We start from the raw sequence: 16,038 nt of genomic DNA, 5'->3' as shown, positions 1-16,038 counted from the left end.
TCAGGGAGACTTGGTTCTGATGCAGATCTTCCACAATCTTTATCAGAGACAACATTCTCAGCAGGTGAAGATGAGGAGATTTCTTTGGAATGGGTTGAGGGAGAGGAAAGGTTAGATGAGGAGGAAGTTGAGTCTTGAAAGTAGAAAGATGAGGAAGAAGATGGAGATGATGGAGGGCTTTCACCAGGGGGATGAAACACACGTCTAGAATAGTTTCCAGAAAACATTGCTTCGAATGGATTCACCTTGAGAGGATCATAGGTGATTTTTATCTTTTTGGGTATGGAAGGTGATGTTTCAACAGCTTTTCTCTTGTTGTTTTGATCATTTTCATGATTTCCTGGGCTTGATGAAGAGTTCATGATGGATTTGCAGATAATGAACAGCTAGGGTTTGATATGAATGCAAAAAGATAGAGTGAATATAGAAAATATGAGAGGGAAGGAGAAGTGTTTGAAGAGTATTTAAAAAAAATAAAATGAAATGAATGATGAATATCATTTAATGTTACGTGACATGAGGAGAGATAATAAAGACAAATGAGGTGACTTGCACAGTTACCTATGGTCGGCGTCCCTTCAACTGCACGCGCGCTTATCCATGAATAGTAACGACAGGTTTACCATCCCGAGATAAAACGTTACAGCTGTTTTGCTTTAAAAGAGGTTCTGAATCAACTTAGACAATGAAACGTTAGTAATAACCGAATCATAATTTCTAAAAGATTTCAATCAGAACTTCTGATTTAAAAAATAATCCACTTTCATTTCAGAAGATACTCATACATAAGAACTTCTCATCTTCTCATTCTGGGCATAAATCCATACTGATGTTCTTCAGAATGAACTTAAACCTATCTTCAGCCAGGGGTTTTGTAAAAATATCAGCCCATTGATGGTCTGTATCAACAAAGTTTAAAGAAATAACGCCCTTCTGAACATAGTCCCTTATGAAATGATGTTTAATCTCAATATGTTTAGCTTTTGAATGAAGAATAGGATTCTTAGATAAACATATGGCAGAAGTATTATCACAGAATATAGGAATGTTACTCTCAAATATCTGATAATCTTCCAGCTGACTCTTCATCCAGAGCATCTGTGTACTGCAACCAGCAGCAGCGACATATTCTGCTTCTGTCGTTGATAGAGCAATAGTTGCTTGCTTCTTGCTATACCAGGAGATCAAATGACTTCCAAGAAATTGGCAACTTCCTGAAGTACTTTTTCTTTCAATTCTGTCTCCAGCATAGTCAGCATCGCAGAATCCTACTAAGTTGTATTCTTTAGATTTTCTGTAAACTAAGCCAACATTAGTAGTACCTTTCAGATACCTTAGAATTATCTTAACAGCAGTTAAATGAGATTCTCTAGGATCTGATTGGAATCTAGCACACAAACAAACACTGAACAGAATGTCAGGTCTAGAAGCAGTCAGATATAGAAGAGATCCAATCATACCTCTGTATAACTTCTGATCTACCTTCTTACTTACCTCATCCTTACCTAGGATGCATGTTGGATGCATAGGAGTTTTGGCTTCTTTGCAGTCTAGAAGATTAAACTTCTTCAGAAGTTCCTTCACATACTTGGTTTGGTGAACATACGTTCCTTCTGATGTTTGATTTATTTGTATTCCAAGGAAATACTTGAGTTCTCCCATCATGCTCATTTCAAACTCAGCCTGCATAGACTCAGCAAACTCCTTTCCAAGTGTAGCATTAGATGTTCCAAAAATAATATCATCTACATATATTTGACAAATTAAAATATCCCTTTTAAAGGTTTTACAAAAGAGAGTAGTGTCCACTTTTCCTCTAGTGAAACCATTATCCAGAAGGAAAGAACTTAAACGTTCATACCAAGCTCTGGGAGCCTGTTTCAATCCATACAATGATTTCTTAAGTTTAAAAACATGATTAGGAGACATAGAGTCTTCAAAACCAGGAGGTTGATGGACATAAACTTCTTCATCTATATAACCATTTAAGAAGGAACTCTTAACATCCATCTGATAGAGAGTGATGTTATGTTGAGTGGCAAATGAAATTAATAGACGAATAGATTCTAACCTGGCCACTGGTGCAAAGGTTTCTGTATAGTCAATCCCTTCTTGCTGACTATAACCCTGAGCCACCAGTCTGGCTTTGTTCCTTACCACTTCACCTTTCTCACTGAGCTTGTTTCTGAAGACCCACTTTGTACCAATTATATTGAATCCATCTGGTCTAGGAACAAGATCCCAAACATCATTCCTTGTAAACTGATTCAGTTCTTCTTGCATAGCAATTATCCAGTCTGGATCTTCTAGAGCATGATCAACAGAAGTTGGCTCGATCAAAGATACAAGACCTAATTGACAATCTGCATTGTTCTTAAGGAATGCTCTTGTTCTGATTGGATCATCCTTCTTTCCAAGAATGACATCTTCTGAATGACCAGAGATGAGTCTGGATGATCTTCTGACAGATGGTTCTTCAGAAATGCTTAGATCCTCCAGAGAAGCTGATACTTGATCTTCAGATTCTTTGCTTCTGAGAAGCTCTGCTTCTGATGCGTTGCTTCTTGGCTCAGCAACTTCTGATATATCAATATCACAATCTGCAAAATTATCAAACTGCTTTGGTTTTTCAGAACCAAGCTTATCATCAAACCTGATATTGATTGATTCTTCTACAATCAATGTTTCAGTATTGTATACTCTGTAGCCTTTTGAGCGTTCAGAATATCCAAGAAGGAAACATTTTTGTGCTTTGGAATCAAACTTACCAAGATGATCTTTAGTGTTCAGAATAAAGCATACACATCCAAAAGGATGGAAATATGAAATGTTGGGCTTTCTATTCTTCCACAATTCATAAGGAGTCTTATTTAGAATAGGTCTGATAGAGATTCTATTCTGAATATAGCATGCAGTGTTTATTGCTTCTGCCCAGAAATGCTTAGCCATATTGGTTTCATTGATCATGGTTCTGGCCATTTCTTGCAGAGTCCTATTCTTTCGTTCTACAACTCCATTTTGCTGTGGAGTTCTAGGACAAGAGAAATCATGGGCAATACCATTTTCTTTGAAGAATTCTTCAAAGGATCTATTCTCAAATTCACCACCATGATCACTTCTAACCTTTATGATTTTACACTCTTTTTCAGATTGAATCTGAATGCAGAAATCAAAGAACACTGAATGAGTCTCATCCTTGTGTTTCAAGAATTTTACCCAAGTCCAGCGGCTATAATCATCTACGATGACTAATCCATATTTCTTCCCTCTGACAGATGCTGTTTTGACAGGGCCAAACAGATCAATGTGCAAGAGTTCTAATGGCCTTGAGGTAGAAACAACATTCTTGGACTTGAATGCAGGTTTGGAGAACTTGCCCTTCTGACATGCTTCACAAAGAGCATCTGATTTGAATTTCAGATTAGGGAGTCCTCTGACAAGATCCAGTTTGTTAATCTGAGAGATCTTTCTCAAACTAGCATGACCTAATCTTCTGTGCCAGACCCACTGCTCTTCAGAAACAGACATAAGACAAGTCACCTTCTGACTCATAAGATCTTGCAGATCTGTCTTATAAATGTTGTTCTTCCTCTTGCCAGTAAATAGGATTGAGCCATCCTTCTGATTTACAGCCTTGCAAGACTCTTGATTAAAGATTATATCATAACCATTGTCACTCAATTGACTGATAGATAAGAGGTTATGTGTTAATCCTTCTACAAGAAGTACATTAGAAATGGAAGGAGAGTTACCAGACTTTATAGTTCCAGAGCCAATTATCTTGCCCTTCTGATCTCCTCCAAACTTGACTTCTCCTCCAGATTTAAGCACCAGGTCTTGGAACATAGACCTTCTTCCTGTCATGTGTCGTGAGCATCCAGAGTCCAGGTACCATGACATGTTGTGCTTTGTCCTTTTTGTAGCCAAGGATATCTGCAATAGGAATGATCTTATCCTTAGGTACCCACATTTTCTTGGGTCCTTGTTTGTTAGATTTTCTCAAGTTCTGATTGAACTTGGGTTTAACATTGTAAGCAATAGGAGGAACGGCATGATAATTTTTAATGCGAGTTTCATGATATTTCCTAAGTTGTGTCACATGCTTCTTAGTGTGTGTAACAATGTCAAACTTCTGTGCATGTGATGTGTGCCTAATATCATGTGAGTGGCCATACTTGAACTCATCATACAATGGCTTGTATGTGATTTTCATCTTATCAACAGGTTCAAGTTTGTATGGGGTTTCACCCTCATAACCAATGCCTACTCTATTATTTCCAGACACAGCATATATCATAGAAGCAAGTTGACTTCTGCCTATGCTTCTAGATAAAAATTTTCTGAAGCTCAAGTCATATTCTTTCAGAATATGATTCATGCTAGGAATGGCTTTTTCTGTTTCAGAAGGAGATCCACTGTTTTTGGATAAATTTAAAACTTTTTCCTTCAGTTCAGAATTTTCCAATTCCAGCTTCTTAGTTTCAAATTCAAATTGCTTCTTCAGCTTTTTGTATTTGATACTAATCTGAGACTTGAATTCCAGAAGTTCAGTTAGACCGGAAACTAACTCATCTCTAGTAAGTTCAGAAAATACCTCTTCAGAATCTGATTCTGATGTAGATTCTGATCCGTCATCTTCTGTCGCCATCAGCGCACAGTTGGCCTGCTCATCTTCTGAATCATCTTCTGACTCATCCCAGGTTGCCATAAGACCTTTCTTCTTATGAAATTTCTTTTTGGGATTTTCTTTCTGAAGTTTCGGACACTCATTCTTGTAATGTCCAGGCTCATTGCACTCATAGCAGACAGCCTTCTTCTTGTCAGATCTTCTGTCATCAGAAGATTCTCCACGTTCAAATTTCTTTGAACTTCTGACGCCTCTGAACTTCCTATGCTTGTTCTTCCAGAGTTGATTTAGCCTTCTGGAGATCAAGGACAGTTCATCTTCTTCTTCAGATTCTGATTCTTCAGGATCTTCTTCTCTAGCCTGAAAAGCGTTAGTGCATTTCTTGATATTGGATTTTAATGCAATAGACTTACCTTTCTTTTGAGGCTCATTTGCGTCCAGCTCTATTTCATGACTTCTCAAGGCACTGATGAGCTCTTCCAGAGAAACTTCATTCAGATTCTTTGCAATCTTGAATGCAGTCACCATAGGACCCCATCTTCTGGGCAAGCTTCTGATAATCTTCTTTACATGATCAGCCTTGGTGTATCCCTTGTCAAGAACTCTCAATCCAGCAGTAAGAGTTTGAAATCTTGAAAACATCTTTTCAATGTCTTCATCATCCTCCATCTTGAAGGCTTCATACTTCTGGATTAAAGCTAGAGCTTTAGTCTCCTTGACTTGAGCATTTCCTTCATGAGTCATTTTCAAGGACTCATATATGTCATATGCCGTTTCCCTGTTAGATATCTTCTCATACTCAGCATGAGAGATAGCATTCAGCAAAACAGTTCTGCATTTATGATGATTCCTGAAAAGCTTTTTCTGATCATCATTCATTTCTTGCCTTGTCAGCTTTACGCCTCTGGCATTTACTGGATGTTTGTAACCATCCATCAGAAGATCCCATAGATCACCATCTAGACCAAGAAAGTAACTTTCCAGTTTATCTTTCCAGTATTCAAAGTTTTCACCATCAAATACTGGTGGTCTAGTATAACCATTGTTTCCATTGTGTTGCTCAGCAGAGCCAGATGTAGATGGAGTTGGATTTGCTTGAGATTCACCAGCCATCTTTTAATGAAGCGTTTTTCTCTTCCTGAATCTTTTCTAAACACGGTTAAGTGCTTGCACCTTAGAACCGGCGCTCTGATACCAATTGAAGGATAGAAAAACACTTAGAAAGGGGGGGTTTGAATAAGTGTAGCTTTAAAAACTTGACAGATAAAAATAAATTGCACAGTTATTTTTATCCTGGTTCGTTGTTAACTAAACTACTCCAGTCCACCCCCGCAGAGATGATTTACCTCAACTGAGGATTTAATCCACTAATCGCACGGATTACAATGGTTTTCCACTTAGTCCGCAACTAAGTCTAGAGTATCCTGATCACAACCTGATCACTCCAGGAACAACTGCTTAGACACAAGCTAAGACTTTCTTAGAGTATCCTGACCACCACGTGATCACTCTAATTACAACTGCTTAGACACAAGCTAAGACTTCTTAGAGTATTCTGATCAACACGATCACTCTAGTTACTTACAACTTAATGTAATCTTTCTAAGAGTATTACAATGCTTCTTAAAAGCGATAATCACAAACTGTGATATTTCTCTTAACGTTTAAGCTTAATCTCACTAATATATTACAACAGCAATGTAGTGAGCTTTGATGAAGATGAAGATTCTGAGTTCTGATTTGAACAGCGTTTCAGCAAGTTTTTCAGAATAATTTTGTTCAGAGTTGGTTAACCTTGCTTCTCATCAGAACTTCATATATATAGGCGTTTGAGAAGATGACCGTTGAGTGCATTTAATGCTTTGCGTGTTCCGTACAGCATCGCATTTAATGTTATACGCTTTTGTCAACTACCTCGAGCCTTGTTCACGCTGTGTCTACTGACGTTGCCTTTAATAGCTTCTAACGTTCCTTTTGTCAGTCAGCGTAGCCTGCCACTTGTACTTTCTTCTGATCTGATGTTTGTGAATACAACGTTTGAATATCATCAGAGTCAAACAGCTTGGTGCATAGCATCTTCTGATCTTCTGACCTTGAAGTGCTTCTGAGCGTGATACCATCAGAACTTCAGTGCTTCTGATCTCATGTTCTTCTGATGCTTCCATAGATCCATGTTCTGATTCTGCTTCGACCATCTTCTGATGTCTTGCCAGACCATGTTCTGATGTTGCATGCTGAACCTTCTGAGTCAAAGCTTCTGAGCGCTGAATTATGCATACTCTTTATATATTTCCTGAAAAGGAAATTGCATTGGATTAGAGTACCATATTATCTTAAGCAAAATTCATATTATTGTTATCATCAAAACTAAGATAATTGATCAGAACAAATCTTGTTCTAACAAGCTGGTCACTCATTGTAATACTCCTAAAAAATTTCTCTAAGTCCAAAACTTGCCCTTTATGGTAGTTCCCATTCCAACTACCATTTCGTTTTTAGTAATCTTTTGGTTAATCTTGAATTTAATCATTTCTTTGACTAATTTTCACCAAAAGTCAACAATGTGAAATTTTGATTTTATTTTTTTACCGAAATACCAGAAGTTAACTGCTTGACTTTTCAATTCCAAATGAATTTTCTAATCAATCAACTGCCAACTCAATCTCCATCAATCTCCAACCCGAGGAAACAACTGAATACCTCCATATGGACCCCATGCCACATAATCAGCTTTTGATTAAAACGTTGACCAAAAAGTCAAGTGCGTTGACTTTGGTCAAAACCCTAGTTTAGGAAGACCAGATGAATTCAAGGTTGTATATTTTGGATCAAGGCCTTGATTGAGAATCATGAAACCCTAATTTCAAGAGGATTTTGAGGAAAAGGTATTTCAATTCATTGAAGCCTCGGATCCTTTTCTTTTAATAAAAAATTCCTCTCAGGGGAAGCTCCTTTCTTGTCAACTTTTAGAAGCGTTACAATGCTATGGATGCATGTATTGGATTATGACCTAAATGAAATGTACATATGATGTGAAATCTCTTTTAAGTTAAAAAATGGGTGGACAAGATTTGGGGTGCAACAATGAGGATGAGAAAAAACATTCATTCGTGGCGGAGATTGGAGATGGGGATGGGAAATGAATTTGGGGGCAGAACGGAGAGGGGAGAAGCATCCTTCGAACATTCTCTACCCCATTAACATTCTTGCACCCATGTACACCCTTAAGCGCAACTAGTATGTGCTTAGTTGGTTCTAGGATTGAAAACAACGGTTCACCCATCATACATATATGTATTTGCTGCATATTTTTGAGATAGAAATTTTTAACTTCACATTCTTTAATTTGTTTGCTCTACCCTACTCCGTTTTTTTTTTGTTGAGATTTTGCAGACGTGGACACAATTTTCCTTTTTAAATTTGTAGGCCTAAAAATTGCAATGCATGCAATCTCCTCCCATTATGCTTTCATTTTTTCGAGATAAGTAAAACTTTTAGGCTCGTGCACTCAATGACGTCTAGCTCGGCAATATTCTGTTTTTATTGTTATTTTTATAAGACATGTCTAAACAAAATTAATATATTTGTTTGCCACCCGTAAATAATTAACATTACTAGTGTTAAACCCACCATGACTTTTAGTTAAAAAAAAACCCTAACTATTGTTCAAATGTTAATAAATATAAATATATTTGTTAGTCACGATTTAACCGTAATAAATTTTAAATTAATTCATATATTAATATATTTCCTCCATTCTTTTTTAAGTGTCGTTTTAGAAGAAATTTTTTGTTCTTATTTAAGTGTCGTTTTTATAGTTTAAGGTTTAATTTGTCAATTATACCATTACTTTATCATTAACTTCACTTCATATTTTCCATAAAATTAATTATTTTTTCAATTATTTATTGAAAAGAGAGAGAGAGAGAGAGAGTATGATTGAATTTATTTGAAAAGAGAAATTAAATGAGATATAATAGGGAAATAACTCTAACAATCCACTGTGTTGGTTGAAAAACTTTTTGCTAAAATGATACTTAAAAAAGGAACAGAGGGAGTAATAGTTTATTTTGTTCATTCTAACCTTCTAATATCATAATGTATATAGCTTAAATAATAATTTTAGTCTAAAAAAAGTTTAATCATACTTTATTAGAATTTAAATTTAAATTTGTATAGGTTGGAGGTTGATAATGGATTTCTCCATTAAGTTTGGATCTTGTGTTGAATGAATTTGTGATGGAAAAGGAAGAGTAAGAAATGGGTAAGAAACTAACTAACTATCCACCCAACGAGAATTTGGCACTAGAATTCTATGGAGAATAAACGACTTTATATGAGGGGTTTGTAGACCAAGTCCTAATTCGTACTCCTAGCTACAAAGTCGCACTCATACTTTGGTTTATTTCTAATTTCTACTTTAATGCTATTCTCTCTCTCTTTTTCCTTATCTTTGTTTCATTTTGATTTAATTTGATATCAAAAAATGCAAATTAAAAAATGAAATCAAATTTTAAAAGGAATTATAAGCTTTAATTTTATAATTAAATGTAATTGTTATCGGCATTGTTATTTACTTGCTTATAAAAAATACATAAAGAGTTTCTTTTTTTTTTTTTCTTTCTTTGTCTCTATTCTTTCCTATCATAATGTTGTTTTTAGTTAATTTCACAATATAATTTATATTTTAGAGTTTTGTTGAATATTAAAAAAAAATTTTAAAAATTATTTAAAATTTAAATATAGAAAGAATAAAACATGTTTATAATTTAAGAAATATTTTTTATAAGTATTATTGAATTTTTATTATATTAAAAGTATATTATATATATATATATATATATATATATATATATATATATATATATATATATATATATATATATATATATAAAACTATAAAAATGTAATAATTAATAAGTATATCAATACAACTTTTCAAAAAATTATTAATGCTATATCAAATAAAAGATATAAAAATGGAATATGATGATTTTTTTTAAATCTCAAATAAAATTAACTTGGCTTACTTTAGATCTAAACTTAAAATTTTTAATAATATAATTTATTTGAATCAAATCGTAAAGTTAATTAAATCACTCTATTTTCAATACACAACTTAGACCTAACAATTGAACTCGTATTTGAGGATACTCAATCGAACTTACTTTAAATTTGACGTGGAAAATAATTTTGATTAGATTTAAATTTTATTTGAGTACAACACATGATAATGAATCAGTTAGCGAGACCCCTTCTAAATCCATTCGCTTATATTAGTTAGTTATTAATTATTTATTTTATATTAATTTAAAATATTAGTTATATGATTAATATTTTTGATATTTTAGTATATGCTTTATTTTTTGAAATATATGTTAGAAAGTTTTCGAGATTGTTTTATTACTATTTTATATTAAAAAAACTAGGGTTAAATACGTTTTTAGTCCCTATAAATATGCGACCCTGCATTTTTAGTCCCTATAAAATTTTCCCTCAATGAATGGTCCTTCTAAAATTTGTATGCATTTGATTCAGTCCCTGCTGTCAAACCAATGTGTATTTTAGAATGATTATTTTGCAGACATGTTCATAATTTTTTAAAAAGTTCCTAGAAAAAAAGAACTCAAAATTCAATTTCTAAGTTGAGATTTTCATTACTTTTATCATTATTTTTTGAAATTTAAAAAATTCATATGTAATTCTTCTCGTTTTAAAAAATTCTAAAACTTGGTAAATAAATATTTTACAGTATTCTAAATATATATAAAAAAATTATTCAAAAATTTAAAAATTAAAGGGTAATTAACCAGTTTTTAAAATTTCAGAAAATAACAGGGGACTGAAATTGCATTCATAAAAATTTTAGAAGGATCATTCATTGAAAGAAAATTTTATAGGGACTAAAAATGCAGGATCGCATATTTATAGGGACTAAAAACGTATTTAACCCAAAAAACTATTACATCAAGCGAGATTAAATGGTTTAGAAAGGAGTTAAATAGACCTCCTTAAAAGTTGATCGATAAAAGAAACTTGTAATCAATATATATTTTGGATGGAATCAATCGAATATTTAACTTGATATACAAAATAGAATGATAGATGAAAGAGTATCAATACAATCAATATCTCTATGGAATAAAAATAAATTCTAGACGAGGTGTGTAAAATGAGTTTAATAAATTGAGTGAGAAATCTAACACTAGATATATAGATAGATAGGGAGGGAGGGAGAGAAGAAGAAGAAGATAATACGTCGAATGTATAGCGGTTTGACAATTTGTCTTTTATATGTCTACTCTAATCTCTAATGGTTCTCCATAGAATGATTTTTGTTCTTCTACTTTGATTTTGATAAATTTACACAAAGTTGTATACTACAATCACAATTCAAATAATGTTGAAAATAAAGATCTTTGATCGAATCCTATTTGACTTGTACATAGTATCTAACACCGGGGTCACGTAAAATATTTACTCGACTTCGACTTAAATATTCCATATCTAAGCCTCTCTTATGCAACGATCTTTAATCAATCCTACCCGTCCCTTGAGCCTTGGATTGTCTGTAGATGAGAAAAAATCCATCTTTGTCTCTAGACTTTCATACAGCTCTACCAAAGTAAATCTTGGAGAGAAAAACTTCATTTTTTGATGGATTTATCAATTCTAGCCACCACCACACACCTTGATGGCAAACTTCTTAAATCCTCAAGAAATCTTCACAAAACGTTAATCACAAGAATGATCCTCCTCATAGATCTTACCCCTTAAGATGATAACTTAGTTCAAACAACAATGGATGATACAACATGTTGAAGATGAAGAGATTTTATATGCAAAACTTAAAACAAGATTCAAAAACATTTTGAAAGTAGAGAGAAAATGTTTGTTGTGAGTTCTATATAAAAAAAATGAATGTGTATGCTATAAACAATGTTAAAAGGAATTGAGAAAAAAATGTATATATGTGCTGAAGATCTAGCACAGAAAATGAGAGAAAAATGATATTAGATTCTAGTCACAAGCAAGAAGAATGAGTCGAGTTAAGAGAGTAAATTAATTGAATCAAAATCCATTAACACAAGAAAAAATTCTCATATGATTTGAATCAAGATTTTTATGATTCAAGTCATGTGATTCGAGTAAAAAATTTGTTATTCGAATCAGAATCCCAGAACAAGAAACAAAAATTTGCTATTTATGATTTGAATTAAACCTTTCTCAATCGAGTCATGGTATGTTGTGATTCAAATTAAACACACAAATTTTTTTTTTCTTTTCTATAACATGTTTGATTTGGGTTAGGAACTTCTGTGACCTAAATCAGACTAAATTTTTTTATGTTTTAGCTTCTCTGTACACTTTGATTCAGATCATGTCAGCTTGATTTGAATCACACTTCGATTATTTGACTAAAAGCATAATGCCAGGATTATAATCAAACAATTTGATTTATGCACGCGTAAAAACATATTAAGAACTCAACCCTAAAGTGCACAGTCAAGTGACTAGCAAAAAAACATAAACCCTAAGAGGGAGAAAAACAGAGATTTATAATCGATTTAGGTTTAAGGGGATTTATCATAAATTAAAACTTGAATACGAAGAAGGTAAAAATCGAATATCATCCATAACATGTTACATGTTTGCTCTGCCCACTCTTATTTTTTGGATTTCCTTTAAACGATTATAAAATTACAAAATCATCCTCCATATATTTTTTGTTTACAAAACTAACTTTTTTTATTAAAAAAATCAAATATCATCTATATTCAACTGCAAAGAATAATTTTTTGAGTTAGAGAAAACTATAATAGACTATAAAACTTTGTTTCAAAAAAAATATCACACTAATGCAAATCTGAAATTGAGTTGGAAACCAAAATTTTGATTATAAGATAAGAGATCCCTACTCGTATTTTAGAAGATAAAGTAATGTTTTTCTTTTTAGCAAAATTCTAAACTTAAATATAGTACCCAATTCATTCTCATATTTAAAATATAGGTAACACTAAATTGAACCCTAAGAATTTATGTTAAAAAATCTATAAATAAAAAGTTTGTGTTGAAAAAATAATAAAAAAATTAATTATTAATTTTTAATAAAACCAATGCATAATTTCTTAAACTTCCTTGTTAGCATTACTCTTAAAACATTGGTTATTCAAAATAAAATTTAATGGTTAGACTTAAGTGATTAATAAACTTTAATAAATAATAAATAAGATACTTATGGGAGTAAAAAAGTGTTATATATTGAAAAAACCAATAAAAAGAAGAAAGATTGAGTGTAAAATAAATACAGAAACGATCAATCCTTGCATGTTACATGTTCTTCTCTCACTTCCTGCATGTCCATCTTCAATTAAATATCAATAAATTCATTCAGGTTTCACTCTTTATGTTTTTTTTACGTTTATTTTTTATATTTATTTTTGGCCTTAGTGAAGAGGAATGCTTGTCACCTACTCCTTTTATAGTTCCTATACTCTCTCTTCTCTTTCTCAAAACAAAACCAAATCACAACAAAAGTTAACTCTTATTTTTCCTCTCTTTCTTCTTCCTTTCACCATATTTCATGGACAAATACAAGTGCAAACTTTGCAATAGAAGCTTCAACAATGGAAGAGCATTGGGAGGTCACATGAGATCTCACATGATGAATCTTCTTGTTACAAAACAAGAAGATTCGTCAAGAATGATTCAACTTAGTTTTGAAGGTGAATCAACTTCATCTTCTTCATCGTCATCCGAAGATGATGACGATGAAAAAGGTCTTAGTTATGGTCTTAGAGAGAATCCTAAGAGAAGCATTCGTCTTGTAGATCAAGAGTTCTCTTTTCCACCGGTGGATACAAGTTCGGTGATTCTTCAAGATGTAGAAAGTGAAAGTGAATCGTCGAAGAACAATCCGACTCGCAAAAGATCTAAAAGGGTATGGAAAATCCGTCACTTTGATCAAAAGTATTATAATGAATCTAGTATGAAGAAAGTGAAGTTTTTAAATAAAAATGACTCTTCTTCCGTTGTTGATCATGAACCGGGTAGTTCGGTTTCTGATACAACAGAAGAAGATGTTGCGTTTTGTCTAATGAAATTGTCAAGAGACAAATGGGATAGACAAAATGAGCAATACGAGGAGTACGCAGAAGAAGAAGAAGAAGAAATAGATGATGATGACGAGGATCCTGAGATCGAAGAAGATGAAGAAGAGGAAGAAATTGATAGATCTTTAGAAGAGAGTGATGAATCTCAAGAGCTAATAAAAGTGAACAAGAGTAACAACAAAGTACGCAAAGGAAAATACAAATGTGAAACATGTAACAAAGTGTTTAAATCATATCAAGCATTAGGCGGACACCGCGCGAGTCACAAGAAGATTAAAACAAACATAACAATAGAAGAATCATCGCCCGAATTTGATGTTGTCGAGAAGAAAGTTCATGAATGTCCGGTTTGTCTTCGAGTTTTTAATTCGGGACAAGCACTTGGTGGACACAAAAGAACACATGTGATGCATGGATCAACAACATCAACAACAATTCCAATTTTTAGTACAAAAAAAGTTGGAAAAAGTGTTATAGATCTTAACCTCCCTGCACCAATTGATGAAGATGAGGTTAGTCAAATTGAGAATTCTGCTGTTTCAGATGCTGAATTTGTCAAAACTCATTAGACATCATGGATGGTTTTTTTTTTTCCTTTCTCAAAAGGTAACAAATTTTTTATTTTATTTATTTTAATAATGTTTTGCAAATTTTGTTATACTTAAAAGTTACTCTATACAATATTATAATAAGTATAATAATTCTTGAATTATTTCAATTTTGAACTGTAATTCAGTTCTGAATTATATGTAACAAATTATAGTCATTGATTAATGGAGGAACCAATTTTGTTATGTTATTCTGTTATAGCTTCCAAGCAAATACAAAGTAACTGTTGTGCACTTCATTGATGAAGAATATTAAAACACCAAAGTCATTTTCATATTTGTTGTTTTATTTTAATATACAAAAGTAACTTCCACTTATGACTTCCAAGAGCATTATACAGTTCATGAAAAGAAAATGTTGTTTCTAATGCTTCTTAATATATAATGATATTTTCTCTAAGACGTTGTAAAAGTTTGATACCTTTTTCAATATCATTTTCTACATGAAAAAAACTTCCAAGGTTTTAAAAAAAATTGCTATCGTAGAAAGATTTTTACGATTTCAGTCGAAAATAATACAATGACATTGTTTGAAGCCGGTGAATTAATTACAATTTATTATTGGAAAAAGATATTTGTACACTATTTTTTACACTTACACCCGTATGTGTATGCATACTATCTACTAGTTTAATTTTTTAAAAGTAATTTATTCAACTTTGTTTTTTTGCACAAAGCTGGAAAAGGATTTTGCTTACATGGTGTGCCGGTGTATATAAAAGCAGTGTAAGAATAGCATCACTCTTTATTATTTCTCTCAAATACAAATATACTACGCTATCAGTATTGGTATCTATCAATATTGTCTCGTTTTTTTTTCTTCAGTCGCGCCCTGTTTTTTAAAACTTTAGAAACTTCTATCTCCTCATCTTCTATTTTTTCCATGTATATTTCTTTACTTTTCAGTTCAACTTTTTACGTTGTTCTTCATAACTTGTTGAGATTACAAGATGAATTGTTAATCTATTTAATATTTTTCATTTTTTTAAATGTATATTACCTTTTCTTTTTGTTTCATTATTTTTCGCACAGACATACTTATTTTAGAACAAGACAAACTATCGAATTAGTAGGATTGACTTTAAACTTGTCATGTCATTAGTGATGCACTCATGAGATTTTTTCTCATCATCAAATACTGTTTTTGTTTATTGAATAAATCAAACACACAAATACGAATTAATATATATATATATATATATATATATATATATATATATATAAAATAAAAATTAATATTTTGATTCTTAGTAGAAATATTAGGTTACGCGCATTTATTTGTAGTGGAATGATAAATTTTTGGAGATGAGAGCTAATAGGTGATCTCATTAATAAATGCTTTGGTGATTGAGAAAGAAGATTTTGTTACTGTTGACCTAAAAGCTCAATCCTTCTTCTCCTTCAACCTGACAATTTTCTCAAAATCAAAAACTCCTTATTATCAGAAACCGTAGCTCCACTCAAGATTAGGGATGATAAAACAGACCTAATTTATTGGACATTCGCGTTTTGCTCGCACTTTTTTATTGGATGTACATAGTAATTCCAATGTGTTGGATAAATTTATGAGAGCAAATTAGAGGAAACAACTTAAAAAATATACAGTTCTAGAAGTTGGAAAAAACATTTATCGAGCTGGTAACCGGTTACAGCAGACGTTTATGGCTTCTGTTATAAGTAGGCGTAATCG

At 32.4% G+C, this 16,038-nt stretch overlaps 1 protein-coding gene across 1 annotated transcript; it reads left to right on the top strand.

The window, feature by feature from the left end:
• The first annotated feature begins 12,868 nt into the window (after nucleotides 1-12,868).
• Nucleotides 12,869-14,570, top strand: LOC131630584 (zinc finger protein ZAT9-like). The gene has a single exon (XM_058901364.1). It carries the CDS (start codon nucleotides 13,212-13,214, stop codon nucleotides 14,307-14,309), a length of 1,098 nt encoding a protein of 365 aa, XP_058757347.1. The 5' UTR covers nucleotides 12,869-13,211; the 3' UTR covers nucleotides 14,310-14,570.
• Nucleotides 14,571-16,038: the final 1,468 nt, after the last annotated feature.

The sequence above is a fragment of the Vicia villosa genome, unplaced genomic scaffold (genome assembly GCF_029867415.1).
Source record: "Vicia villosa cultivar HV-30 ecotype Madison, WI unplaced genomic scaffold, Vvil1.0 ctg.000700F_1_1, whole genome shotgun sequence".
Classification (NCBI taxonomy): domain Eukaryota; kingdom Viridiplantae; phylum Streptophyta; class Magnoliopsida; order Fabales; family Fabaceae; genus Vicia; species Vicia villosa.
This window is presented reverse-complemented; position numbering and strand designations above follow the sequence as displayed.

Excerpts from the sequence above, each read along its gene's own strand:
- LOC131630584 (XM_058901364.1), top strand. The coding sequence starts at position 13,212 with ATGGACAAATACAAGTGCAAACTTTGCAATAGAAGCTTCAACAATGGA.